The 25,067-nt window shown below is 48.1% G+C and overlaps 3 protein-coding genes across 9 annotated transcripts in view; 2 read left to right on the top strand and 1 right to left on the bottom strand.

The window, feature by feature from the left end:
• Window positions 1-1,150: 1,150 nt before the first annotated feature.
• LOC136402552 (hemoglobin subunit alpha) lies at window positions 1,151-2,090 on the top strand. The gene is made up of 3 exons (XM_066380020.1): window positions 1,151-1,307; window positions 1,546-1,750; window positions 1,865-2,090. Exons 1-3 carry the CDS (start codon window positions 1,213-1,215, stop codon window positions 1,991-1,993), a joined length of 429 nt encoding a protein of 142 aa, XP_066236117.1. The 5' UTR covers window positions 1,151-1,212; the 3' UTR covers window positions 1,994-2,090.
• A 2,187-nt stretch (window positions 2,091-4,277) lies between these two features.
• HBQ1 (hemoglobin subunit theta 1) lies at window positions 4,278-6,748 on the top strand. Of its 3 annotated transcripts, none has more exons than XM_066380019.1 (4): window positions 4,278-4,402; window positions 4,515-4,719; window positions 4,842-4,977; window positions 6,686-6,748. In XM_066380019.1, the coding sequence occupies exons 1-3, from the start codon at window positions 4,308-4,310 to the stop codon at window positions 4,968-4,970; spliced, it is 429 nt and encodes a 142-aa protein (XP_066236116.1). In that variant the 5' UTR covers window positions 4,278-4,307; the 3' UTR covers window positions 4,971-4,977; window positions 6,686-6,748. The 3 variants fall into 3 exon arrangements, with proteins under 3 accessions (XP_066236116.1, XP_066236115.1, XP_066236114.1); XM_066380018.1 differs by having other exon boundaries at window positions 6,683-6,711; XM_066380017.1 differs by lacking the exon at window positions 6,686-6,748 and having other exon boundaries at window positions 4,842-5,001.
• An 8,935-nt stretch (window positions 6,749-15,683) lies between these two features.
• The window catches only part of LUC7L (LUC7 like), a 46,677-nt gene continuing 37,293 nt past the window's right edge, over window positions 15,684-25,067 (bottom strand). For 3 of the 5 annotated variants that reach the window (XM_066383079.1, XM_066383074.1, XM_066383077.1), the window contains 4 exons: window positions 21,776-21,864; window positions 17,800-17,829; window positions 17,169-17,336; window positions 15,684-16,030 (listed from right to left, as the gene is read on the bottom strand). In XM_066383079.1, the coding sequence (XP_066239176.1) occupies window positions 15,901-16,030; window positions 17,169-17,336; window positions 17,800-17,829; window positions 21,776-21,864 (417 nt within the window). In that variant the 3' untranslated portion in view covers window positions 15,684-15,900. Of the gene's footprint in view, window positions 16,031-17,132; window positions 17,337-17,799; window positions 17,830-21,775; window positions 21,865-25,067 lie in introns of all 5 variants that reach the window. The other 2 variants (XM_066383078.1, XM_066383076.1) reach the window with 2 other exon arrangements.

Here is a 25,067-nt window from a genome sequence, read left to right as displayed (position 1 = left end):
CTTGTGTCATGCACAATTTAGGGAACTGGGGGGTGTCATTGTGAACCAGGATAATTTGGTCAGTTGGGGAGACAGTCATTCACACAATTACACAGGGATCCTGAATAGAAGAAGTCACCTCGATGAGTTCCCAAGATAGGGTTGCAGGACCACCACGCTGGGAGAAGAAGCTTAAGCCAGAAGCCTCCCACTCCAGCCATGCGAAACATGTTCCTCCATATTTGTTTCTCCCTGACTGACGCTCAACGATTATTTGTTGGGGGGAAAAAGGAGAGGGACTGCAAGAACTAAGACTGACGGGCGGCAGGAGGAATTCTGTGATTTAACCAATTGAGCTATCCAGCCAGGGCCCAGGCAGGAATTCTTGACAACACATGAGCAAGGACCTCCTTGTGTACACATCTATCTCTCTCTGTCCTGGACTAGGCAAGGCCTTTATTCCTTCTTGTACTCAATAGTCCATTCATTCATTGATTCTGCCAAAGTTAGACATGTCCCCACCACCAAGCCAAGGTCCAGGGCTGGTCCTCAGGAGAGGGCAATCTCGGGCTAGGGAGCTCAGGGACCCTAACTGGTGTCATAAGCTCACGTAGTGGAAGAGTCATCATCGACCCACTTCTACAAACCTGGAGCGCCATCCACCCCCACCAACTAGGGGCAAGGATATCACTTTCTTTTTGTTTTTTGTTTTTGTTGTTTTTTTTATTTATTTATTTATTTATTTATTTATTCATTTTAGGGGGGGAGAGAGAGAGGAAGAGAGAGAGAAGGGAGAGAGAAGTGGGAGGAGCAGGAAGCATCAACTCCCATATGTGCCTTGACCAGGCAAGCCAGGGTTTTGAACCGGCAACCTCAGTGTTTCCAGGTTGACGCTTTATCCACTGCGCCACCACAGGTCAGGCCAAGGATATCACTTTCAAGGGAGGTGGATGCAGCGTCGAGAAACAGCCACTGGGAGAGAGGAATATCCCTTGCTCCAAGACACAGGGTGCCTCCGCAAACTGGGAGCAATTCCCCCACCAGTCCAGCAAGAGGCAGATTCTACGCGGGGCGCCCCCTGCAGTGCTGGCCGAGCTGCGTGTTCCAGGCTCCACGCCAGCCAATGAGCGCAGCCCGGGCGGGCGTGCCTCTCCGCGCCCCAGGAATAAAAGCCCCGCGTACTGCCGGCCCACCACCCTTCTGGTCCTTACACAGACTCAGAAAGAATCAACCATGGTGCTGTCTCCCGCCGACAAGGGCAACGTCAAGGCCGCCTGGGATAAGGTGGGCGGCCATGCTGGCGACTATGGCGCAGAGGCCCTGGAGAGGTGAGGACCTCCTTTACCCTGCTTCCGCCCGGGGGCTCAACACCCGCCCACCAGCCTGCCGGCTACGCCTCGGCGGGCACCGACCGGCGGGCGCCCACACTCCCGAGAGCTCAGGGTCCAGACCGCGGACCTGCCCGAGGAGGCCAGCCAGAGCCTTGGTGCGGACCCGAGGCTCAGGACCCTGCCCGGGGCCCCCACCCCACCCCCCACACCGCCGCTCACCCTCTTCTCCCCGCAGGATGTTCCTGAGCTTCCCCACCACCAAGACCTACTTCCCCCACTTCGACCTGTCCCACGGCTCCGCCCAGGTCAAGGGCCACGGCAAGAAGGTGGCTGACGCCCTGGGCAACGCCGTGGCGCACATGGACGACCTGCCCGGTGCCCTGTCGGCTCTGAGCGACCTGCACGCCTACAAGCTGCGTGTGGACCCCGTCAACTTCAAGGTGAGCACGGGGGTCCGGTCGGCAAAGACCTGAGGGGAGGGCTCCCTCGGGCTCCAGGAGGTGGAGCGCGGGCCGCCGCTCCCCAACGACCCCTGATACCGTCTCTCTTCCCAGCTCCTGAGCCACTGCCTGCTGGTGACTCTGGCCAGCCACCACGCGGCCGACTTCACCCCTGCCGTCCACGCCTCCCTGGACAAGTTCTTGGCCTCTGTGAGCACCGTGCTGACCTCCAAATACCGTTAAGCTGGAGCCGAGGCTATCCCTGCCCTGGGTGGGAGCGCCCTTGTGCTCCGCGCACCCGCACTTCCCGATCTTTGAATAAAGTCTGAGTGGGCTGCAACCCGTGTGGCCTCGGTTCTCTATGCTGCCGAACGTGCCTGGGGTGGGGGTGGTTCTCCTTGCCTCGGACCAAGGACGTCTCCGCAGCAGGTGAAGGAAGGGTAGAGGATGAAAGGGCGGGGGAGGGAGTGGAGCTAGTCCTGTTGCCGATGCCTGGGATCCACGGGGCAGCCCCCTACTCTCGCCCTGGAGTGCTCTGTTGCATACGTTTCCCTTTCTACATTCCATTCACGGGCTTTTGCTATTCAACACGAGTTTACAAATAACGGATTTGTTTTCCATCTTTACATTCTATGGCATTTACATTCAAAGTTGGTGGACCTCCAGTTAGGACCTCTGAGCTCTCCCATGGTTCTTTCCAGAGATGGACAGAGGGGAATCCACGTGGGTCACACTCCTCTTCATCAAGTGCTTCCCTGATACATGCACAGTCTAAATGAAACGGGGCGTGCAGTTCAACTGCAGATGCCAGGCAGTTTCCTGGAGGCAACCTTTTCACTTGGGGCCACCTCCGGGATGCTCACTCTGCAGACATGATGTCCTGGAGCCACCATAGGTCTGGAGGCCCAATTCTGGGACCAGCTCATCATCCACTGCAGGCTGGCCCTCTGACTCAGCCCAGTGTTGTTGTGGGGAGGAGAGCTGGGGCTGAGGATCCTGCACTTTGATGTGCTTCGTCCCCATGGAGCTGGCCCGTAGTGCTGTAGCCTCAGAGTGGGGGCTTGAGGTGTCTGGTCCCGGCTGCTGTCCAGCCCCAAGTTCCAACTGAGAGCAGTGTCCTTTCTTTCCTGGGTTCAAGAGTGGTCCTTGGGAAATAAGACAGCAGGTCCCCTTTGTCAGTTGGTGATGCTTTTAGCACAGCTGGTGGCATAGTCTGAGCTCTCAGTAGGAGGCTGTCTTCCTTACTTTATTATTAGGAAAAATGAGGGAACAACCCAAATGTCCATCAACTCATGAACAGACCCACTAAATGTGGTCCATCCATACAATGGGATGTTGTTCAACCATAAATAGCAATGGACTATTGATACATAATACAAGGAGAATAAACCTTGAAAATGTGCTAAGTGAAAGAAGCCAGACACAAAAGACCATATACCTCATAATTCTATTTGTATAAAATGTCCAGAATAAGCAAATGCACAGAGACAGAGAGCAGATTGGTAGTTGCCAGGGGCTGGAGGAGAAGGGTTATGAAATGACTGCCAATGGATACAGAGTTTCTATTTGGGATGGTGAAAAAAGTTCTGAATAATGGTTGCACAACAGTGCAAATGTAATTCAAGACACGGTGTAGTACACTTTAAAATAACTAAGATGGCAAATTTTATGTTATATGAATTTTACCACCAATAAAACAAAAAGAAGGATGCCCAGCACAGAATAAGTGTGGCATAGGTATTAGCTATTATTACAATACATCCTAGGCACTTAATATATATGTTCATTGTCCTGAAAGGAACGTCTGCTATGAGCGAGGCACCTAACATTTCTTATTAATTCTCATAACAACCTTGAGAAGAAGAAACTATATTCATTTTATACAATAAATGAGATAATAGACTCAGGGAGGGTTACAATAGACATGGGAGGGAGGTAGAATAAGCTGACATGCAATGCTAAAGTTTAGTGTTACCTAATAATATGTATTAAATATTCGTTTCCAGTCTGAACAGTAGATGGAGCGTTCGACTGGGATGTGGAAGACCCTGGTTCGAAACCCCTAGGTCGCCAGCTTGAGCACAGGCTCATCTGGTTTGAGCAAGGCTCACCAGCTTGAGCCCAGGGTTGCTGGCTTGAGCAAGGGGTCACTCTGTCTGCTGTTGCCCCCAGGTCAAGGCACATATGAGAGAGCAGTCAATGAATAACTAAGGTGCCACAACAAAGAATTGATGCTTTCTGTCAGTCCCTATCTGTCCCTCTCTCTGTCTTTCTTCTGTTCCTCTCTATGTCTCTCTCTGTCGCTGTCACACACAAAAAAATCGTTTTCATATAGTCAACATTATAAAAATAGGGGTCTCGGAGTCCAGGGCATTTGGTAAGGTCCCAGGTCAGAGCAAATGGAGATTGGACGCTCTCGGACCCCACCGTACCAGACGCTGCATCGTGGCGCCCCCTAGAGGCCATGGGGACCCGGCGGCTGATCGGCGCAGGCGCAGGCGCAGACGCAGCCGCAGTCCTGGGCACTAAACTCGCACAGAGGGCCGGGGGCTCCACCATGGAACTGTCGCAGGTGGACAGGGCGTTACTGCGCGCACTTTGGAGAAAGCTAGGTAACAACGTCGGTGTCTACACGACGGAGGCCCTGGAGAGGTGCGGACAGGCCCTAGCGCCCTCCGGTCTCACCCTGCCTTCCTGCCCACGAGGAGGGTCCCCGCCCCTCCCGACACCCTCCTCAGCACCTCACTAGCCGTTCCTCCTGAAGGACCTTCCTGGCCTTCCCCTCCACCAAGACATACTTCCTCCACCTGGACCTGCGCCCCGGCTCCGCCCAAGTCAAAGCCCACGGCCAGAAGGTGGCCGACGCTCTGACCCTGGCTGTGGATCACCTGGACGACCTGCCAGGTGCCCTGTCGGCCCTGAGCGACCTGCACACGAACAAGCTGCAAGTGGACCCCGTCAACTTCAAGGTGAGCATGCGGACGGGGGCAGGACTCTCCCACCGGGGTTGGGGGTAGTTCCCACAAGGGAAGGTTGTGGAGGGGACAGATAGACCTCAGTGGGACGACTCTGTCCCTCCGTCCCTCCGCAGCTCCTGAGCCACTGCCTGCTGGTGACCCTCGCCCGGCACTACCCCGGAGACTTCAGTCCCGCCCTGCAGGCCTCGCTGGACAAGTTTCTGAGCCACGTGATTTTGGCGCTGGTCTCCAACTATCACTAAACTTGGGGTGGGTAATCGCGGGACCCCCGCCTCCTTTCCTGCAACGTCCCAGTGTTTGAGTAAATTCCCCCAAAGAAAGCCTCTGCTTGTGTGCGTGTTCCTTGGTGGATACAGGTACCAGGATACCAGGAGCCTGATGGGATTCAGGGAGAGGTTGCTGCCTGCCCTCTTACCAAAGAAAGGGTGGGGGTCTGGAGAGGCCCGAGCTGCACATCCCACCATGGACAGATCTGGGTGCACCCGGCTGGATGCCTTGTGTGATGAGGGGAGATTCAGATCACCCCCACCCTTGGTGGCTGGAAGCCTTTGGTACAGTGGATCCCAAATGCCAGATCATAAACCCCGCCTCACCATGTCCTTGGCTGCAGCCACTTGGAGTCGCAGACCCGAAACTTCAACCCCTCGGCAGTGGGCTTGCCCTAGATGACGAGGTCTGGCCCCTCCCCAGCGCTGCTCGCTTGGGCGGACTCCACACAGATCTAGGTAACCCGGACCTGATCCCCCACACACCTGGAACTCCAGTGGACATGACCCATGGTGGCTGAAGCCTTGAGGTGCAGGCTCTGAGCACGGTCTCGTCAGTGCAGGGTCGCTGGCTTGAGCAGGGGGAATCCTCCACATGATCCCAAAGCTCTCCAGCTTGAGCCCAAAAGGTCACTGGCTTTTTACAAGGTGACTTGGGTTGACCCTGGGCAAGGCACCTACGAGAAGCAATCAACGCACAACTAAAGTGAAAGCAACTACCAGTTGATGCTTCTCATCTCTCCCTTCCTGTCTCTTACTATTCTCTCTCAATAAAATAAGTCATTTAAAAACAACAAACTTCAGCCTGATCTGTGGTGGCGCAGTGGATAAAGCGTCGACCTGGAAATGCTGAGGTCGCCGGTTCAAAACCCTGGGCTTGCCTGGTCAAGGCACATATGGGAGTTGATGCTTCCAGCTCCTCCCCCCTTCTCTCTCTCTCTCTCTCCTCTTTCTCCCTCTCTGTCTCTCTCCTCTCTAAAAATGAAAAAAAAAAAAAATGGTTAAAACAACGAACTTCAGGCAGGGTGTGGCAAGGCACAGCCCGAGAAAATTAGGGAACAGCGCCCCCTGCTGGCACAGATACGACTTATTCAGAGCCCAACCTACACAACAGTAGGCAGTGGCTTTAAAGGGAATTGGGGACTTCAGGAATCCAAACAGTGAAGCCCCATTTGCCAGACTCCGGACTTGGTGGAATAAGGTGCGTCGGGTCCGGCCTAAATCCACACTTCTAGACATACTTCTTTTTAAAAAGAAGATCATAAAATCAACCATGGTCTGGACCTGCCCAGTTGGCTCAGTGTTAGGACCTGGGCACAGCGTGTGGATGTCCTGCATTTGATTCTCAGTCAGGGTACACAGAAGTGGTCATCTGCTTCTCCACTCCTTCCCTCTCTTCTTCTCTTCCCCTTCAGCAGCTATGGCTCATTGAGCTGGCCCCTAGGGTGAGGATGGCTGGGTGGATCCTCCTGCTTCAGGTGCTAAAAATAGCTTGGTCGCTTGGCAACAGCCCAAGATGGGAGCGCATGGCCAGTAGGGGGCTTGTGGGGTGGATCCTGGTGGAGCACCTGTGGGAGTCTGTCTCCCTGCCTCTCACTTAAAAAAAAAAAAAATCAATCATGGTCATTGTAGAAACTTCAGAAAATGTAGTAACAACTCCATTTACTGTACCTTCATCTGTATCTCAGTAGGTCCAGCACACCTATTTTATTCCTTCAATACCCCCTTGAAACATGGGAAACTAAGTGTGAACAGACACACACACAATGGCAGAAACAGCCCCACCCAGAAATGTAACAAGGTAATATATTTTTTTTAATTTTATTTATTTATTTTTTACAGAGACAGAGAGTGGGTCAGAGAGAGGGATAGACAGGGACAGACAGGAATGGAGAGAGATGAGAAGCATCAATCATTAGTTTTCCATTGCGTGTTGCAACACCTTAGTTGTTCATTGATTGCTTTCTCATATGTGCCTTGACCGTGGGCCTTCAGCAGAGCGAGTAACTCCTTGCTGGCACCATCGACCTTGGGTTCAAGCTGGTGGGCTTTTGCTCAAACCAGATGAGCCTGCGCTCAAGCTGGCGACCTCGGGGTCTCGAACCTGGGTCCTCTGCATCCCAGTCCGACGCTCTATCCACTGCGCCACCGCCTGGTCAGGCACAAGGTAATATTTAATATACAGCCTTTCAGATAGTTATAGAAACATTTAGAGATATTTCTCTTAAGCGGTATCTTTGCCTTGGTTGGGTAGCTCAGTTGGTTAGAACATTGTCCAACATGCTGAGATTGCAGGTTCAATACACTGTTAGGGCACAAGAATCAACCAGTGACATGAATAAGTGGAACAATAAGTCGATGTTTTTTTATCTTTCTCTTCCTTCCTCTCCAAAAATCAATAAAAAATTTTAAAAAAGAAATGCTGTCCTTAAAGTAACATTGGAAAAAGTGGGCACACTGGATGGACTATATAGAGAAAAATACTTGGTATGGAGAGAAAAAAACATAACCAAAGTTAAAAAACTGGGAGGAAAATATTTGCCGCAAACAGCAGACAAAGGGTTATTATCACTATACCTCCAAATTCTTTTTTCTCATCCTCCTCCACTTTTTTGTGAGTGACAGAGACAGAAAGAAAGAGGGACAGATAGGCAGGCAGGGAGAGAGATGAGAAGAATCAATTCTTCGTTGCAGCCCCTTAGTTGTTCATTGATTGCTTTCTCATATGTGACTTGACCAGGGGGCTATAGCAGACTGAGTGACCCCTTGATCAAGCCAGTGACCTTCGGTTCAAGCTGGTGAGCCTTGCTCAAACCAGATGAGCCTGCGCTCAATCCAGCAACCTCAGGGTTTCAAATCTGGGTCCTCCGCATCCCAGTCCAACACCCTATCCACTGTGCCACTGCCTGGTCAGGCTTTTTTTTTTTTTTTTTTTTTTTTTAAGTGAGAGAGGAGCTAGTGAGACAGACTTCTGCATGCACCCCCATCATGACCTACTTGGCAAACCCTGTCTAGGGCCAATGACCAATCAATGAGCTATTTTTAGTGCCTGAGGCTGATGCTGGGACCAACCATCCTCAGCACCCCAGGCCCACATTCACCAATGGAGCCACTGGCTGCAGGAGGGGAAGAGGGAGAAAAGAGGGAGAGGGAGGGAGAAAGAAGCAGATGGTCACTTCCCATGGGCCCTGACTGGGAATTGAACCTGGAACATCCATTCACCAGGGTGAGGCTCTATCCATTGAGAAAACCAACCAGAGTCCTTTTTCTTTTTAAAATCAGTCAACCCAATAGAAAAATAAGCCAAAGGAATAACAGGCAACTAACTCATAGTGTACCAATGGCTAAGACATTTGTGATACATAATGCCATGCAAATCAAAATGCTCATTAACGAGATACCTGTCCAAAAAAAATTTTTTTATTTTTTATTTTATTCATTTTAGAGAGAACAGAGAGAGAGAGAGACGGGGGGGGGGGGGGGGGGAGGAGGCAGGGAACAGGAAGGAAGCATCAACTCCCATATGTACCTTGACCAGGCAAGCCCAGGGTTTTGAACCAGCGACCTCAGTGTTTCAGGTCAATGCTTTAGCCACTGTGTCACCACAGGTCAGGCCAAAAAAAAATTTAAAGCAAAATCCAATACACACCTCTTGTGGAAGTGTAACTTAATACATAACTTCTTAATAATACATAATTTCAATTAAGTTATACACAGTTGTGGGCCAACATCTGTTTAGTAACTGGCACTCTGGAAAAAGGGGTGGATTTGTAGCACTTACCAATTTTCATGCTGTAGATATTGCCATCATGGTTGATTTCAAGCTATCAATGTTCTCTCACAGAACGGGAAATTAGGAAGAGAGGTATAGTAGCTGCTATTGTACTGTGCTTCTACTGTCCAGATACGAGATGTGAACACAGACAACAGTAAAATGCAGTAACATAATTAGGAAGAAATGAGTTTTCAGTATTTATAAGCTTTGTTGTTGTTTTTTTTAAATGTTTATTTTTTTCAGAGACAGAGAGAAAGTCAGAGAGAGGGACAGATAAGGACAGACAGGCAGGAACGAAGAGAGATGAGAAGCATCAATCATCAGTTTTTCGTTGCGACACCTTAGTTGTTCAGTGATTGCTTTCTCATGTGCCTTGACCGCGGGCTTTCAGCAGACCCAGTAACCCCTTGCTCAAGCCAGCGGCCTTGGGTCCAAGCTTGTGAGCTTTGCTCAAACCAGATGAGCCCGCGCTCAAACTGGCAACCTCAGGGTCTTGAATCTGGGTCCTCTGCATCCCAGTCTGATGCTCTATCCACTGTGCCACCGCCTGGTCAGACTATAAGCTTTGTTTTTAACATGACCTATTTTTTGTAAATTAACAACATAATTTGTTTTTCTTTTAAGATTTTTTCTTGAATGTTTTAGAGGCACAAAGGAGAGAAAGGCCAGGGGAAGACTGAGAAGTATCAACTCATAGTTGCTTCTCATATGTGCCTTGATCAGGGAAGCCCAGGGTTTCAAATCGGCAACCTCCACATTCCAGGTCAACACTTTCTCCACTGCAACACCACAAGTCAGGCATAATTGAACAGTGGTTGTGTTTTAACCATCAGCTCTAAAAATTCCTGAAAAATTAACACAAGATCATCTAAGCAGGCTCTAACATACTATTGGTCATATCATTTAAATCCAAAAAGTGCAAATTCTCTGAGCCTGTAATCCTGTTTCTGGGAACTTATTCTACAGAAAATAGTGGTATACATAAATAAAGATGTTACAGGCCCTGGCCAGTTGGCTAAGTGGATAGAGCATCAACCTCGCATACGGACATCCTGGGTTCGATTCCCAGTCAGGGCATAACAAGAGAAGTGACCATCTGTTTCTCTCCCCCTTCCTCTCCTGCAGCCAGTGGCTGGTTTGAGCACTGGCCCCAGGTACTGAGGATAGCTCGGTTGGTCTGAACATGTGAGTCTCAGGCACTAAAAATAGCTTGGGTTGATCCAAGCAGGGGCCCCAGAGGGTTGCCAGGTGAATCCCAGTCAAGGCACATGCAGGAGTCTGTCTCATTAACCTCCTTTCACTTAAAAAAAAAGATGTTAAGTACAATTATTTGCAGAACTATTAGAGCAGAGAAATAAAAGGAGTTAAATTATGGTAGAGTCACATAAGAGACCACTATAGAGCCATGACAGAGAATGTCAGCCTTTGGGCACAGACATGAACAATGCCAAGACACTGATGTAACAGCACCCTGCAGGTCACTGTGTCGAGTATAAATCCATCTTTATATTGATACAATCACAAGAAAACTTGAAAACAATACACACTAAATGTTGGCAGTTATCTGCAGGTATAGCATTTGAAGGGACAGAGAAGGCAATTGTCAACAAATGTTACATAATCCCAGAAAAGGAAGGTGGTTGGGGGTATGAGTAATTTTTCACTTGTTTTTCATTTTTACAAATAATCTGCAGAAACCCTTGCCTTGAATATTTGCAGCTAAAATTCTACACACAAACATACAACTATTTTCTTGAGGACCCCCCCCCCCCCCCCCCCCCCCCCCCAGGGACAGAGAGAGAGTCAGAGAGAGGGATAGACAGGGACAGACAGACAGGAACGGAGAGAGATGAGAAGCATCAATTATCAGTTTTTCGTTGCAACACCTTAGTAGTTCATTGATTGCTTTCTCATATGTGCCTTGACCGGGGGCCTTCAGTAGACCGAGTAACTCCTTGCTGGAGCCAGCGACCTTGGGTCCAAGCTGGTGAGTTTTTTTTGTTTTGTTTTTTTTTTGCTCAAGCCAGATGAGCCCGTGCTCAAGCTGGCGACCTCGGGGTCTCGAACCTGGGTCCTTCCGCATCCCAGTCCGACGCTCTATCCACTGTGCCACCGCCTGGTCAGGCTCTTGAGGTATTTTTATAGAGGTGCAATTTCTGGGGGAATGGTACGTCCATTTCTATGGTTTTTGATAATATCATTAAAATTGCTTTTTCAGTTTCATCAGCAGGAGGCAATGCCTGCATCCCCTCCACTGTTCTCCATGGTTGGTAGCTTCCATTTATTTGACTACTTGCGGAGGCAATATTGTTGGCTCCATCTCCACTCTTGTGGAATCGCCTCATTTGTGTCCTTTGCCTGTTTCCTACCGCAGCACTGTCAGGCCAACTCACAGAATCCATCCTTAGATCTGTAGAAGACTGTCAGTGCATCTTTTTCTCTTTTAGTGAGACAGGGACAGACAGAAAGGGAGAGATAAGAACCATCAACTCCTAGTTACAGCACTTTAGTTGTTCATTGATTGCTTCTCGTATGTGCCTTGACCCAGGGGCTCTAGCTGAGCCAGTGACCCCTTGCTCAAGCCAGAGACCATGGGGTAATGTCTATGATTCTATGCTCAAGCTGGCAATCTTGGGGTCTCGAACCTAGATCCTCAGAGTCCCAGGCTGACTCTATCCACTGTGCCACCACCTAGTCAAGCCTCTCAGTCCACCTTTTTATTATTTTTATTTTTTTACATTTTTAAAGACTTTGAGAGAAGGGGGGAGGAGCAGTAAGCATCAACTCCCATATGTTCCTTGACCAGGCAAGCCCAGGATTTTGAATCAGTGACCTCAGCAGTCTAGGCCGATGCTCTATCCACTGTACCACCACAGGTCAGGCTATGTCAGGCCATCTTTTATATATTAAAATTATTTGCTCATTTTTTTTTCTCTCTACACCCAGCTCTTTCTTCAGGCCTCTTGGCACTGTCACTGTTCCAATACTTGGGTTGATCTGAGCTGCCATTTCCAACCTGGGAACAGAGGATATAGTTTCATTTATGGAAAACTGAAAATGCTGAATAGCATGAACCTTAAAAGCATCAAAGAGCAAATGAGATACAGTATAAGGAACTTTCAGGTCTAAACCAAGTAAAGGTGAGAACCCAGAGAGGTGATCACAGCACTTAAACTACTTGGGTACTGATGTTTTTGCCAAGCTAGCAAGCCTGAACTAAGATTTTCTTCCTTGTGGACTCATGGGTTAATTAGGGCCAATATAATGTGATCGGCCTAATTAGGTGACTCTTGCCATAAAGCTGGTGCCACAAAAAACAATGGACAACATGCATTGGACAATTCCCTATTTTCCCCAAGCATGGAGGCTGAAAAAATAAAACCACCTTGGTGTTCAACAGAAAAGGGAAAATAACTCACTGATAAATTAAAACCACATGCAGACAATATGTGGTTTTGCAGCCCAAGTTCATACCACCTGAATGACCCCCCCCCCCCCAAATTTCTCAGGCTATGGATTTTGTTTAAAATTATTCTGTCCCATCCTGGCCAGTGGCTCAGTGGATAGAGTATCAGCCTCGCATATGGACATCCTGGGTTCGATTCCCAGTCAGGGCACAAAGGAGAAGCCACCATCTGCTTCTCCCCCCTCCCTCCTCCCTCCTCCCCTCCTGCTTCCCTTGCTGCAGCCAGTGACTCAGTTTGAGTGTGGTCCCTGGCACTGAGGAAAGCTCAGTTACTCTGAGCATGTCAGCCTCAGACATTAAAAATAGCTCAGTACTCAAGCATTGGCCCCAGGATGGGGTTGCCAGATGGATCCCTATCAGAATACATGCAGGAGTCTGTTTCACTATTTCCCCTGCTCCTACCTACAAATAATCATCACCATCACCATCACCACCATCCTGGCCCTGGCAGGATAGCTCAGTTGCTTAGAGCATTTTCCTGATATACCAAAATTATGGGTTTGATCCCTGGTCAGGGCACATACAGAAACAAATAGATGTTTCTGTTTCTCTCTCAAATGAATAAATATATTTAAATTAATAAATAAAATAAAATGATCCTGGACTTTTCCCTGGCCAGATGGCTCAGCTGATTAGAGTATCATCCAGATATGCAGAAGCTGCCAGTTCGATCCCCCATCAGGGCACATACAGAAACAGATGTGTCTGTTTCTCTTTCTCTAAAATCAATAAATTTAAATAAAGTGAACCTGGACTTCCCTCATAGATCACAGGCACCTGGCAGAGGCAAATAAATCCTCCCTTGATAAAGGCTCTTTATTATAGGCCACAAAGGGCAAAACAGCAAACTCACCAAGCACACGGAAATAGGCACCATGTATGAAAGCTAGCAGATACACAATTCAGCAGAACAGACCCATGAAAGTGTCAGATACCAAAGATGTCAGATTTAATCACAAGTATGCTTACTATATTTATGAAATTAGAGATTTTAAGTACCTGCAGGGAGCCATAAAATATGAAAAGTGACATAATACATGTAAAAAAGAACTTTTAGAAGTGAAGAATATAGTCATCAAAAATTAAAATTCACTGGCCTGTGGTGGTGCAGTGAATAGAGCATGGACCTGGAATGCTGAGCTTGCCAGTTCAAAACCGTAGGTTTGCCTGGTCAAGGCATATATGAGAAGCAACCATCAAGCAATGAAGAACTAAAGTGAATCAACTATGAGTTGATACTTCTTGCACCTGCCTGCTTCTGTAAAATCAATAAACAAAATCTTTATTTTTCCTTAAGTGAGAGGTGGGGAGGCAGAGAAACGACTCCTGCATGCACCCCGACCAGGATCCATCCAGCAAGCACCCTATGGGGCAATGTTCTGCCCATTTGCTCAGCAACTAAACGATTTTAGCGCCTGAGGCTAGGCCATGGAGCCATCCTCAGTGACAGAGGTTGCTCCAACCATGCGATGGGTGCAGGAGAAGAGATAGATAGAAAGAAGGGAAGGGAGGGTGGAGAAGCAGATGGTGACTCCTCCTGTGTGTCCTGACAGGGAATCAAACCCAGTACCATCCACTTGCCAGGTCCACACTCTACCACTGAGCCAAACAGGCCAGGGCCAGTAGGGCACTATGAATGAAAGAGCTAGGCAACAAAATTGAACTCATCCTCACAACACAAGGGTTCAGACCACCTGGTCCTGGATCAACGGGTGAGAGGCCAGGTGTGTGGGGAGCAGCCTCAGCCTTCCAAACCCTTCTTGACCTCAGCCCCACCTGCCTTCTGGCCAGGATCCCAGGCCTACTCATAAATCCAGGGACATCTCTGCCTTTTCAAAACCACCACTCCTCCATCCAAAAAACATGAACACACTTGATGCCACTCAACTGTACTTACAGACGGTTATAATAGTAAATTTAATGTATATTTAACTGTAACAAAAAGAAACTCCACCCCTTCAGGGGATGAAGTGGGAGGTACTTCTAGAGCCGTCTCCTGGCTGTGTACCCTCCACCCACCCACCCATCTGTGCTGTCCAAGTTGCAGTGTCCTCTGCCCGCCTCAGTCTAGCCCCTCCCATCACAGGTCAGGCTGTACAACTTATTCAGGAACCCATGGCTCCAGCTCTCATTCCCTTTGCCTCTCCCCTGCCAGGAGCACCTTAATCCACACAAGGCTTCCACCAACTTGTGTCCACATCCCAGCGCAAGACAGCATGCCTCTACCCAGCTGGCGTGGTCCCCACACCACACAGAGCTTCCAGTGGTCCAGCTCAAGCTGCAGGCAGGGGTAGGGAGGGCACCTTGGGTGGAGGGACACCCTGCTAACACTGCACTCCTTTCCAGCCAGAGAAAACCTGTAGAGCAGTTCACCTATCTACACATCTGTCCTCTGAGAAGGAAACAGACTGTGGCAGGGGAGCCCAGAACAGGCTGTTAGCCACATTATGGTGCTGGTAGCCACAGATCCAGACTCAGCGCCCAGTAAGCCAACCAGCCTCTGTACAGAGGGAGTGGGGCTGGACAGTTTCCAAAACAGAGCCATCAGAAGCTCCTTTCAAAGAAAAACCAAACTTCCTGAAGTAAAAACAGGACGAGCTCTCAGTGACCCTTTCAAGAAGGGCTCATTTTGGTCTCATAATACAAAGAAACAGTGGATAACACCAGCGGCCTGCCTCAAGTGTGAGTCAAATCACAACCTGACCCCCCAGCCCCCTAAGGACCTTGTCACTGTCACATAGACACTTTCCAAGGATCTTTATCTGCACTAAGTAACTCCAGAAGTGGAAACTACAGTACAGTGTAGCTCCCTTGAGGTAGAATGCCTGCCTGGTTGAGGCCGTGCTAACAACAGACAAAACAGGTCTAAATTCTGTGTGTGACAGAGGCAGACAGAGAGATAGGGACAGAAAGGGAGAAATATGAGAAGCATCAGTTCTTCATTGTGGCTCCTTAGTTGTTCACTGCTTGCTTTCTCATGTGCCTTGACCAGGAAGCTACAGCAGAGCGAGTGACCCCTCGCTCAAGCCAGCAAGCCCACACTCAAGCTGGTGACTTCAGAATTTCAAACGTGGGTCCTCTGTGTCCCTGTCCGATACCCTATCAACTGCGCCATCGCCTGGTCAGGTTATAAATTCTTAAAGAAATTTAAGCAGATGGGTTACCTCCCTCTACCCTAGTGGGGACTGTGATCTGCACTGCCAGGCAGTTCAGACACTTAAGAAAGGACACAGGCAGCCCATCAGTGACACCTGAGCACACCTGGCTCCACTTATTAGGGAAAGGGGAAGAAGGGGGTGTTAAATGCTCAAAGTCAAACAAGAGTTCATCAGTAAGTCACAACTTCTAAAGGTGACCAAGGCTCAGAGATAGCTCCCATTGTGCTACCACCACCTGTGGCAGGCCGAGGTGAAGTATCTAGAACATACAGGGACAGCAGAGACCTCACTGCAGCAGTCAGGAGGAAATCTGTCAGATTTATTTATTCCTACTCAACATAACCCCAGAACACAGGAGCAATTCTGTACATCTCTAGAAACTCACAGCTAGCTCCAAAACAATAGAAATTTTCAACTACAAAAAATGAGTTATATTCAGCAAATATAAAGGGTAACTTCAGGCTGTGTCAAACGTTATCAGACTATGTACAGCGCCCGGGCATCGGTTCAGATCTCGCCAGCCTCCTTCTCCTCTGGTGTCTTCCCGTTGGAGCTCTCGAGCCTCCAGTCGGTGGCCCCCCGCTCGCTCCGCGCTCGCTCCCAGGACTCCTCCCTCGACGCCCGCTCTCTGGAAAACCTGGGAAATGGGAACCAGAGGTTCAGCAAAGGCTGTTCTCTCCTTTCTGTCTCCTCAGGTGCTGACAACTTGGACCCTCAACACCAGGGTCGAGGAAGGCCAAGACCTACCACACCTGGGAAGGCTCTCTGGCAGGATAGAGGGCAGCTAGGCCTCCCATCTTATGCCCAACCCACAGCCATTAGAAAGTGACATTTGCAAAGATTTCTAATAATAGCTACAATACATATGGAGCAAAGGAAAATACAACAAAAGCTCACATCTGGACTATGATCCATTATGTAAAAACACAACGAAACAAAAGACTCAAACCAAGCATACCAAAGCACTAATGGTGACTTGTGAGCATTTCTTTTTTTCCTCTTAGAAAACCCACAACAGATGTAAGCAGGGCCTGGTCAGGACACAAGTCTCAGGAGGCTCTGTGTATCAATGTGAAAGTAAATGGGCCCTGGCTGGTTGGCTCAGCAGTAGAGCATCGGCCTGGCATGTGGAAGTCCTGGTTTCCATTCCTGGTCAGGGCACACAGGAGAAGCGCCGCCCATCTGCTTCTCCCCCTTCTCACTACCCCCCCCCCCTCTCTCTTCCCCTCCCACAGCCATGGCTCGAATAGTTTGAGCAAAGTTGGCCCTGGGTGCTGAGGATGGCTCCATGGCTTCGCCTCAGGTGCTAAAGGAAAAAAAAAAATAGCTTGGTTGCTGAGCAAGAGCAGCAGCCCAGATGGGCCGAGCATCGCCCCATGGGAGGTTTGCTGGGTGGATTCTGGTCAGGGCACACGCAGGAGTCTGTCTCTCCCTTCCCTCCTCCTACTTAAAAAAAAAAAAAAAAAAGACAATGAATGGGCAGCCCCTGAGGGCAGCAGGCCACTGGTGGGAGCCATGCCCATGTGTAACCACCTCCACAGCCTCTCGGCTGTCCCATCCCTGAATCCATCTCTCTCTGCTTAGGACTTCCAGCGCTTTGCACCCCACTCACGACTCCTCAAAGCCCCAACACTCAGTCCCCACAGATGCCCAGCCAGTCTCCTGAGCAACAGGTTTGGCTGACGGGCCCCAATGACAGACCCCAGCAGACCCTGGGAACACAAAGAGAAGGGGCTCACTCCTGGTTGCAGCTACGAAGAAGTCAGAGTAGTTACTTGTATTTCGCACTCCGGTCCCTGGAAGCCCGGCGGTGGCCCCGGCTGTGGCTCCGGGAACGACTGCGGTGGCGCCGGTGTCTGTCCCGAGACCGGGACCGGGAAGACTTCCGTCGTTCTCTGGAGGCAGACCTTGACCGCCTCCGACGCCGGTCCCGGGAACGTGACCTGCAGTGGACAACCAGAGGCTCTAAGGCTGTGGTGGCCGCATTCCCACAACCCTCCTCTCAGCACATTCTGCTTGATGTTTTACTGGTACCTCCCCATTCCTCCCACAGATTTACAGCTTGGATTCATAATGGTCCCATCAGTCCATCTTTGGTCAGAAAGAATTACAACCAGACCCTTCCCACCAATGTTTCCTAAAAGCACCCTGCTGGGAAAGTCCTGGCCACCTAAAGACCTCAGCAGCACTCTCTCATCTCCCCTTATTGCCAATGACTCTTTCTGCTGCACGGAGCCCCAACCAACAAACAACAGAGGGGGCTCAATCTCGGCTGCACCCGTGCCCCTCACAAGCCAGCCCTGCCGCCAGATAGTAGTTGTGAAGTTATAAAGGTTAAGTATTATGAAAAATGCATGTGGAAAAAAACATTTGACTGAGAACACTTAAATGAACCAAGAAACCTACCTTCTGCGATCTCTGGTTCTTGATCCAGACCTAAAATAGGGGGGGAAAAAAAAATGAACAATTTCCCCAAAACAGCCCTATCCCTCACATCTAAGGGGAGGTACCCTAAGTCTGTGAGGTGAAGGAGGGTCGACTTCCCACAGAAGCCTGCTGTCTCCCAGCCGTCCCCTCATTCTCAGGCCAGCAGCCCAAGCATCAGTGCTCACAGAACGAGGCCCACCCCAACCCCCAGCACCCTGAGATCAACTGCTCTGCGAAGTCTTTACAATGGACACTAGCACAGCTATGCGGACACCTAGCAGACACAGGGCTGGGTAGACTCCAAAGTTGAACCAAAACCTCAAGTTCCAAACACAACCTCATTGTCAGGTGAGGGTCACAGCAAGCCCCTTGGGAAATAATATATTATCAGCAATCCAAAACAATGTACATTGCAATTTGATAAAGCCTTTTGGAAAGCAATTTGTCATACCTACCAATATTTAAATATTAAACTCCTTTGTCCCAGAAGTTCTAAGAAATTTTATAAAAGTCAAACCATATATACAAAGATTATCTCTAGAGTACTTGTTCAAAAACATTTTATAAAAACAGTCATCAAAAATTAAAATGAGCCCTGGCGGGATCGCTGAGTGAACAGAGCATTGTCCTGGTGCACTGAGGCGGCAGGTTTCATCCCCAGTAGGAGATGCAACAACTGAGTACCCAACTAAGTAAAACAATGAGTTGATGATTCTCTCTCCCCTCTTCCCTCCATCACCTCATAAATCAATGGGAAAATAAAAATAATAGGCAACAAAAGCAAAAATAAACAAGTAGGACTACATCAAACTAAAAAGCTTCTGTACAGCAAAGGAAACCATCAACAAAATGAGAAGGCAGGTAAAAACACAAAAAAATATTTGTACATCGTATTATCTGGTAAGGGTTTAATATCCAAAATATATATAGAACTCCCAAAACTGAACAGAAAAAATGGGCAGAGGCAAGAGGGAAAGTGGGGTGGGGGGATTTGAAGGATAAATGGTGATGGAGGGAGGCTTGGAGTGATGAACACACAGAATACACAGATAATATAATGTAGAATTGTGTACCTGAAACCTGTATAATTTTAACCAATGTCACTCCAATAAATTTAATAAAAAAATTTAAAAAGTAAAACCAGGCAGAGGATTTGAACATTTTTCCAAAGAAGACATAAAAATACCAATTAGTACATAAAAAGGTACTCAACATCACTACATCAGGGAAATGCAAATCAAAACCACAATGAGATATCACACCTGTTAGATCAGCAAGTAACAAAAAAGACAGTTGAAGCATTGGCAAGGATGAAGAGAAAATGGAATCCTCATCCACTGTTGGTGGGGAGGTCGATTATTAGTGCGGCCACTATGGAAACCAGTATGGAGGTTCCTAGAGAACTAACACTAAAACTACCAATGACCCAGCAATTCCACTTCTAGGTAAAGCAGTCCCCCTTCATCCTTAGCTTCATCATCTGCAGCCTGAGTTACCCATGGCCAATCTCAGCCTAAAAACGTTAAGTGGGAAATTCTATAAATAAGCTTTAAATTGTACACAGTCCTAAGTAGCATGATAAAATCTTGCAGCGCCCACCCCATTCTACAAATCACCCTTTGTCCAGCATACTCATGCTGTATATGTTACCCGCCTGTTAGTCACTTAGGAGTGTCTAGGTGATCAGATCAACTGTCGAAGTACGGCAGTGCTTGTGTTCAAGTCACCTTTACTCTACTTAATAATGGCTACAGCCCAGCCTATGCTAACACAATGAACAGAGCATCATCCTGGACGCTGAGGTCGCTGGTTGGGAACCCTGCACTAGCCTGGTCAAGACAGGTAAGCAATTAACAACTAAAGAGAAGCAACTATGAGTTGGTACCTTTTGCTCCCCCTGACCTCTCTAAAAAAATCAATATATAAAATCTTAAAAATAGTAGTAATAATACTCAAAAAGAGCAGGAGTAGTGATGCTGGCAATCTGGACGTGTCAAAAAGAAGCTGTAAAGTGTTATGTTCACATAGAAAAGAAAACAGCATATACAGGGTTCGGTACTATCTGCAGTCGGAGGCATCCACTGGGAGTCTTAGAATCTATCTCCCGCAGATAAGGGGGGACCACGACATTTATCTGAATGGAATGAAATCACCATTTCAATAAAATACCTGCAACCTCAACCTAAATGTCTGATGACAGATGGTGAATAAAGAAAATGTGATACACATACACAGGGAACTGTTATTCAGCCATATGAAAAAAATCTTTACATTTGTGACTACATGGATGGACCTTGAGGGCATTATGCTAAGTGAAATAAGTCTGACAGACAAAGACAAATACTGTATGATATCACTCATATGCAGAATCTGAAAAACAAAACAAACTCAAGATTCAGCCTGGATAGAGTGTTGAACTGAGACACAGAGGACCCAGGTTCAAAACCCCGAGGTAGCTGGCTTGAGTGCGGGCTCATCTGGTTTAAGCAAGGCTCACCAGCTTCAGCCCAAGGTTGCTTAGTCTGTGGAAGCCCACTGGTCAAGGCACATATGAGAACGCAATCGATGAACAACTAAGGTGCCACAACAAAGACCTGATGCTTCTCATCTCTCTCCCTCCCTGTCTGTCCCTTATCTCTCCATCACGCCCCCACCAAAAAAAAATAAATAAATACCCACAACAAAAAACGCAGATATAGAAGCAATGAAGTGGGGAAGTGAATGAAAAGAGTGAAGGTGGGGAAAAAAATGAATCTTCAGTTATGACATATCGTAAGGACATACCTGCTGGGGGACAAGCTCAGAAATCAGGTGAGGATCCCATGGGTGCAAAGCACAAAGACAAGACCCACCACCATAGTGGTCACCTCTGTGTAAAAAGGGACTAGCAGATTTTGCTCAATACATTTTTATACTGTTTGAGTCTTTTTACAATCAGAATCCGTTAGATAATTAAAATAATGAAAGAAAAAAAACCCAAATATGGTAAGTATTTATCCTTTTCCAATTACGCACTAACAAATTCCTCCAGGAAAGCCCAGTCTCTGGGCCTTTTAAGAACAATGAGCTGTGCCTAGTATGAGAGCATGGTTACTCCTGGCTCAAGTCTCTCTTACATGAACCCTAATTAGACTCGGCATCTCCATCTGGATTCTCTTTGTCATCTCAAATCAAGTAGAGCCAGAACCAAATTATAACCCCGCACATCCTCCTCACCCTAACACACTGCTCCCACACCCTCCTCCCCCTAATACCCGGCTCTGGTCTCCCCACACCCTCCTCCTCTGCTAACACACGGCCCCCGGTCTCCCCACATCCATAAGTGGCCTCTCCAGGTTAGAAACCACAGGCCAGCTTCACTTCCCCTCTGCATGCCTCATAACAAGTCCTAACAGCTCTAACCCCAGAACACACCCACTCTTCCCGTCGTCACCCGATTCAGACCGCTACCTCTTCTGGGCTCTCCCAGCCGGCTCCTCACTGTTCCCTCTGCTTCCACCCCTATCACCTGCACCGTTCACAAGGCAGCAGGTTCCACCCTTCTCCCCCAGTCCCACCTCACTCAAGTCCATGCCAGAGCCGAAACAGCCCGAAGGCCCTTCCCCCACAGCAAAAGCAACGCATGGCGGCCTGACTCCGCAGGCTCCTGCCTATCCTGTTTGCTAAGTGCCAGATCCACAGGAGATGGGGTGCAGCAGGTTCCTCTCCCTCTTCTCTGCTCTAGACCTTGGTCACCAGAGCTCTGGTGCAGCTGAAGGTGGCCTAGTCCAGCACCACACAGCCATGCACATACAGGTCCTCCTGGGCCAGCCAAGGCCTCACTTGACGGAACACGCTGCAAGCTTGCTTACTGTCCTTAAACAGCCACCTACGTCCTCAGCAGACCTCAACTGTGTGACTAGCAGCACTGCAACGAAAGGAGCAGGGCTCCCTCTGGCCCAGGAGGTGGGCTTACCTCCTGCTCAGCCGCTCCTCGCGCTCCCTCTCTTCTCTCCTCCTCAAGCGATCTTGATTTCTCTTCTCCTGCTTTTCAGCCACGGTTTTCTAAGTAAATGAAAAATATGAAAATGAGAGAAGAGCAAATTACACAAACTAGAGTTAACTGTCTAACAAAGCGTGTTTGTATGATCCTCAGTCTCAATAATTTAAAGATCTACAAGATGCCCTGGCCAGGTGGTGTAGTTGGTTGGAGCATTGTCCTGAAGCTCAGAGGTTGCTGGTTTGATCCCACTCAGGCACATACAGGAATGGATCGATGTTTCTGTCTCTCTCTTCCTCACTAAAATAAATAAATAAAAGTTTAAAAATCTAAGAGGAACTCTTAAAAAATAGAACAAGATGTGCCTTGAGTGGGGAGCAAACCTGCAACCCGTGTGTTATCAAGTGGATGCTCTAATCAATGGAGCTATCCGGCCAGGGTGAAACATCATTTAAAAAACTTCTTAAACAATGAAAAGTGGAAAACTCATTTTAAAATACTTTATCATTACGTTTTATAAATTCAGTGACAAAATGCATATTCTAAGAGGTGCTGTACTTCCAAGTCACAGGAAACTTATATTGCTTCAAATCAATCAAGACTCCAAAGGAGACTCCACCAACTTTGTGGTAAAGAACAACACGGGTATCTGACCACATACATTTTGCTGTTGAAAGCCAAGCTGCTGCTGCCAAGAAGCAGCCTATCACCCACATGCGCGCTACATCGGCTTCAGACCTGGCCTCATGGGAACAGCAGGCCAGGGGAAATGGACCACTGGACCTCCACAACTGGTTTTCAAACACCAAGCTTAACACATGGCTCAGCAGGCTTGATTGTGAAACCAACAGTAGATGCAACAGGCAGGAAGAGGCCTTGAGAAACCGTGCTACTACAACACCACCATACAGCTTACTTACACGAAGCACTATGCCCAATATGCACGTCCTCCCACCCAACATTTTTCAAAGCCTTCCGATTGCCCAATCTCTGAAGTCCTGAAGGGATGCCCGAGCCAGTGATACAAACGGTCACCAGTCTCCTCATACCCACAAAGACCGGAAGGGTAAACTTAAAACCGCAGTGTGGACTGGAGCCAGGCCAGGTCCCCAGGAAGAGTGGGCACACCAAGGTCTGGGAGAGAGGCTCGCTCCCCTCCCCAAAGCAGATTCCAGGCATGAGGACCTTCCTGTCTGGTACCTCCAGCTTTACACTTGGCACTCCAATCACTCTGTGCCTGGAGCAGGCACAAAGAGTGGACAGGTTAATGATAGAAGTCTCAGCACTGCCTGAGCAGGCGGTGGCGCAGTGGACAGAGTGCAGTGGATAGAGCGTCAGACTAGGATCCGGAGGACCCAGGTTCGAGATCTTGAGATTGCTTGAGCACAGGTTCATCTGGTTAGAGCAAAGCTCTCCAGCTTGATCCCAAGGTCACTGGCTTGAGCAAAGGGTCACTCGGTTTGCTGTAGCCCCTGGTCAAGGCACATATGAAAAAGCAATCAATGAACAACTAAGGTGCCGCTACGAAGAACTGATGCTTCTCATTTCTCTCCCTTCCTGTCTGTCTGTCCCTCTCTCTGACTCTGCCTCTCCCACCAAAAAAAAAAAAAGTCAAAACACCTCTTCTTCCATGCACACTCTTCCTAAGTGGATCTGACTGCAAACAGACCTGTGGTCCAGCATAATTTCCTCTCAAAACCCTTACTACTCCCTAAAACAGTATCTTCCCTCACACAACAAAGAAGGCCTTACTCTTATACCACATTTACTTCACTGTGTGGTCTTGAGGTATGAACACCTCTAGGACCACTGTGAGTAAAGCCATCTTTTAATTAGAGCATAGAACTCCTATCTTCTTTACCATTTAGAGATGTCCTTCCATTCTGTTGTTACTTTGATTGCTTGATCGATTTTTAGTGAGAGGAATGGAGATTATGAGGCAGACTCCTACATGCGCCCTAACCAGGATCCACCTGGCAATCCATATTGGGCTGATGTTCAAGTACTGCGCAATTTTTAGTGCCTGAGTGTGACGAACTCGGACCAATTGAGCCATCCTCAGTGCCTGGTGCCACACTCAAACCAATCAATCCTCTGGCTGCAGGAGGTGAAGAGCCTCTATCCACTGAGCCACCAACCAGGGTCTCGGTTGTTAGTTTAACAGCTATTTATCAAAATCTGTAATATATTTGTGTTGTTTTGGTCAACTATATGCTACTCATAACTGTGGAGACAAACATGCTCTCAAGCCCTGGCCAGATAGCTGGGTTGGTTAGCACACTGTCCTGAAACACTAGGGTTATTGGTTTGATACTCAGGGCACATATAGTAACAGATCAATGTGCCTCTCTTTCTCTCATAAATCAATAAACATTAAAAAAAAAGCTTGCTATACAGATGTTCACCAGAAACCTATGTACTCTTAGTAATCAATGTCACCTTATTAAATTTAATAACTAAAGTAAAAAAAAAAAAAAAAAAAGACTTTCTAGATCAAGTTAGTAATTAAAGTTTTAGGGAAACATTTTAATATATTCAGATTTCTGATGAAGAGCTATACATTAAAGAAATAAAAGACTCCGAGAACAAAATATGGGGTGATATGGAATGGAAATAAAAGTTAAATAAGAAATGAGAATATGCCTGACCAGGTGGTGGCGCAGTGGATAGAGCATCAGACTGGGATGCGGAAGGACCCAGGTTCGAGACCCCGAGGTCGCCAGCTTGAGTGCGGGCTCATCTGGCTTGAGCAAAGAGCTCACCAGCTTAGACTCAAGGTCGCTGGCTCCAGCAGGGGGTTACTTGGTCTGCTGAAGGCCCGCGGTCAAGGCACATGTGAGAAAGCAATCAATGAACAACTAAGAAGTTGCAACGCGCAACGAGAAACTGATGATTGATGCTTCTCATCTCTCTCCGTTCCTGTCTGTCTGTCCCTGTCTATCTCTGCCTCTGTAAAAAAAAAAAAAAGAAAAGAAATCAATAAAATGAAAAAAAAAAAAAAAACCCAACTAGGTATATAAATCAGTGAGATAAATTAAAAAGAAAAAAAAGAAATGAGAATACTACATTTCCAAATGCTAAGGAGATTTTTTTTCTTTTCTTCTTTTTTTTTTTCTTTTTTGTGTTTTTCCGAAGCTGGAAACAGGGAGAGACAATCAAACAGACTCCCGCATGCGCCCGACGGGGATCCACCCGGCACGCCCACCAGGGGCTACGCTCTGCCCCTCCGGGGCGTCGCTCTGCCCCTCCAGGGCATGGCTCTGCCATG

This window comes from Saccopteryx leptura, chromosome 4 (assembly GCF_036850995.1).
Source record: "Saccopteryx leptura isolate mSacLep1 chromosome 4, mSacLep1_pri_phased_curated, whole genome shotgun sequence".
In the NCBI taxonomy this organism is placed as follows: Eukaryota; Metazoa; Chordata; class Mammalia; order Chiroptera; family Emballonuridae; genus Saccopteryx; species Saccopteryx leptura.
The sequence above is the reverse complement of the archived record's forward strand: the minus strand, read 5'-3'. Positions and strand labels throughout refer to the sequence as shown.

What these genes read in the sequence shown, in the direction of transcription:
- LOC136402552 (XM_066380020.1), top strand. Translation starts at nt 1,213, where the DNA reads ATGGTGCTGTCTCCCGCCGACAAGGGCAACGTCAAGGCCGCCTGGGAT. An exon ending in GGCGCAGAGGCCCTGGAGAG is followed by an intron (nt 1,308 to 1,545) that starts GTGAGGACCTCC and finishes TTCTCCCCGCAG; the next exon opens with GATGTTCCTGAGCTTCCCCA. An exon ending in TGGACCCCGTCAACTTCAAG is followed by an intron (nt 1,751 to 1,864) that starts GTGAGCACGGGG and finishes CTCTCTTCCCAG; the next exon opens with CTCCTGAGCCACTGCCTGCT.
- HBQ1 (XM_066380019.1), top strand. Translation starts at nt 4,308, where the DNA reads ATGGAACTGTCGCAGGTGGACAGGGCGTTACTGCGCGCACTTTGGAGA. An exon ending in ACGACGGAGGCCCTGGAGAG is followed by an intron (nt 4,403 to 4,514) that starts GTGCGGACAGGC and finishes TTCCTCCTGAAG; the next exon opens with GACCTTCCTGGCCTTCCCCT. An exon ending in TGGACCCCGTCAACTTCAAG is followed by an intron (nt 4,720 to 4,841) that starts GTGAGCATGCGG and finishes GTCCCTCCGCAG; the next exon opens with CTCCTGAGCCACTGCCTGCT.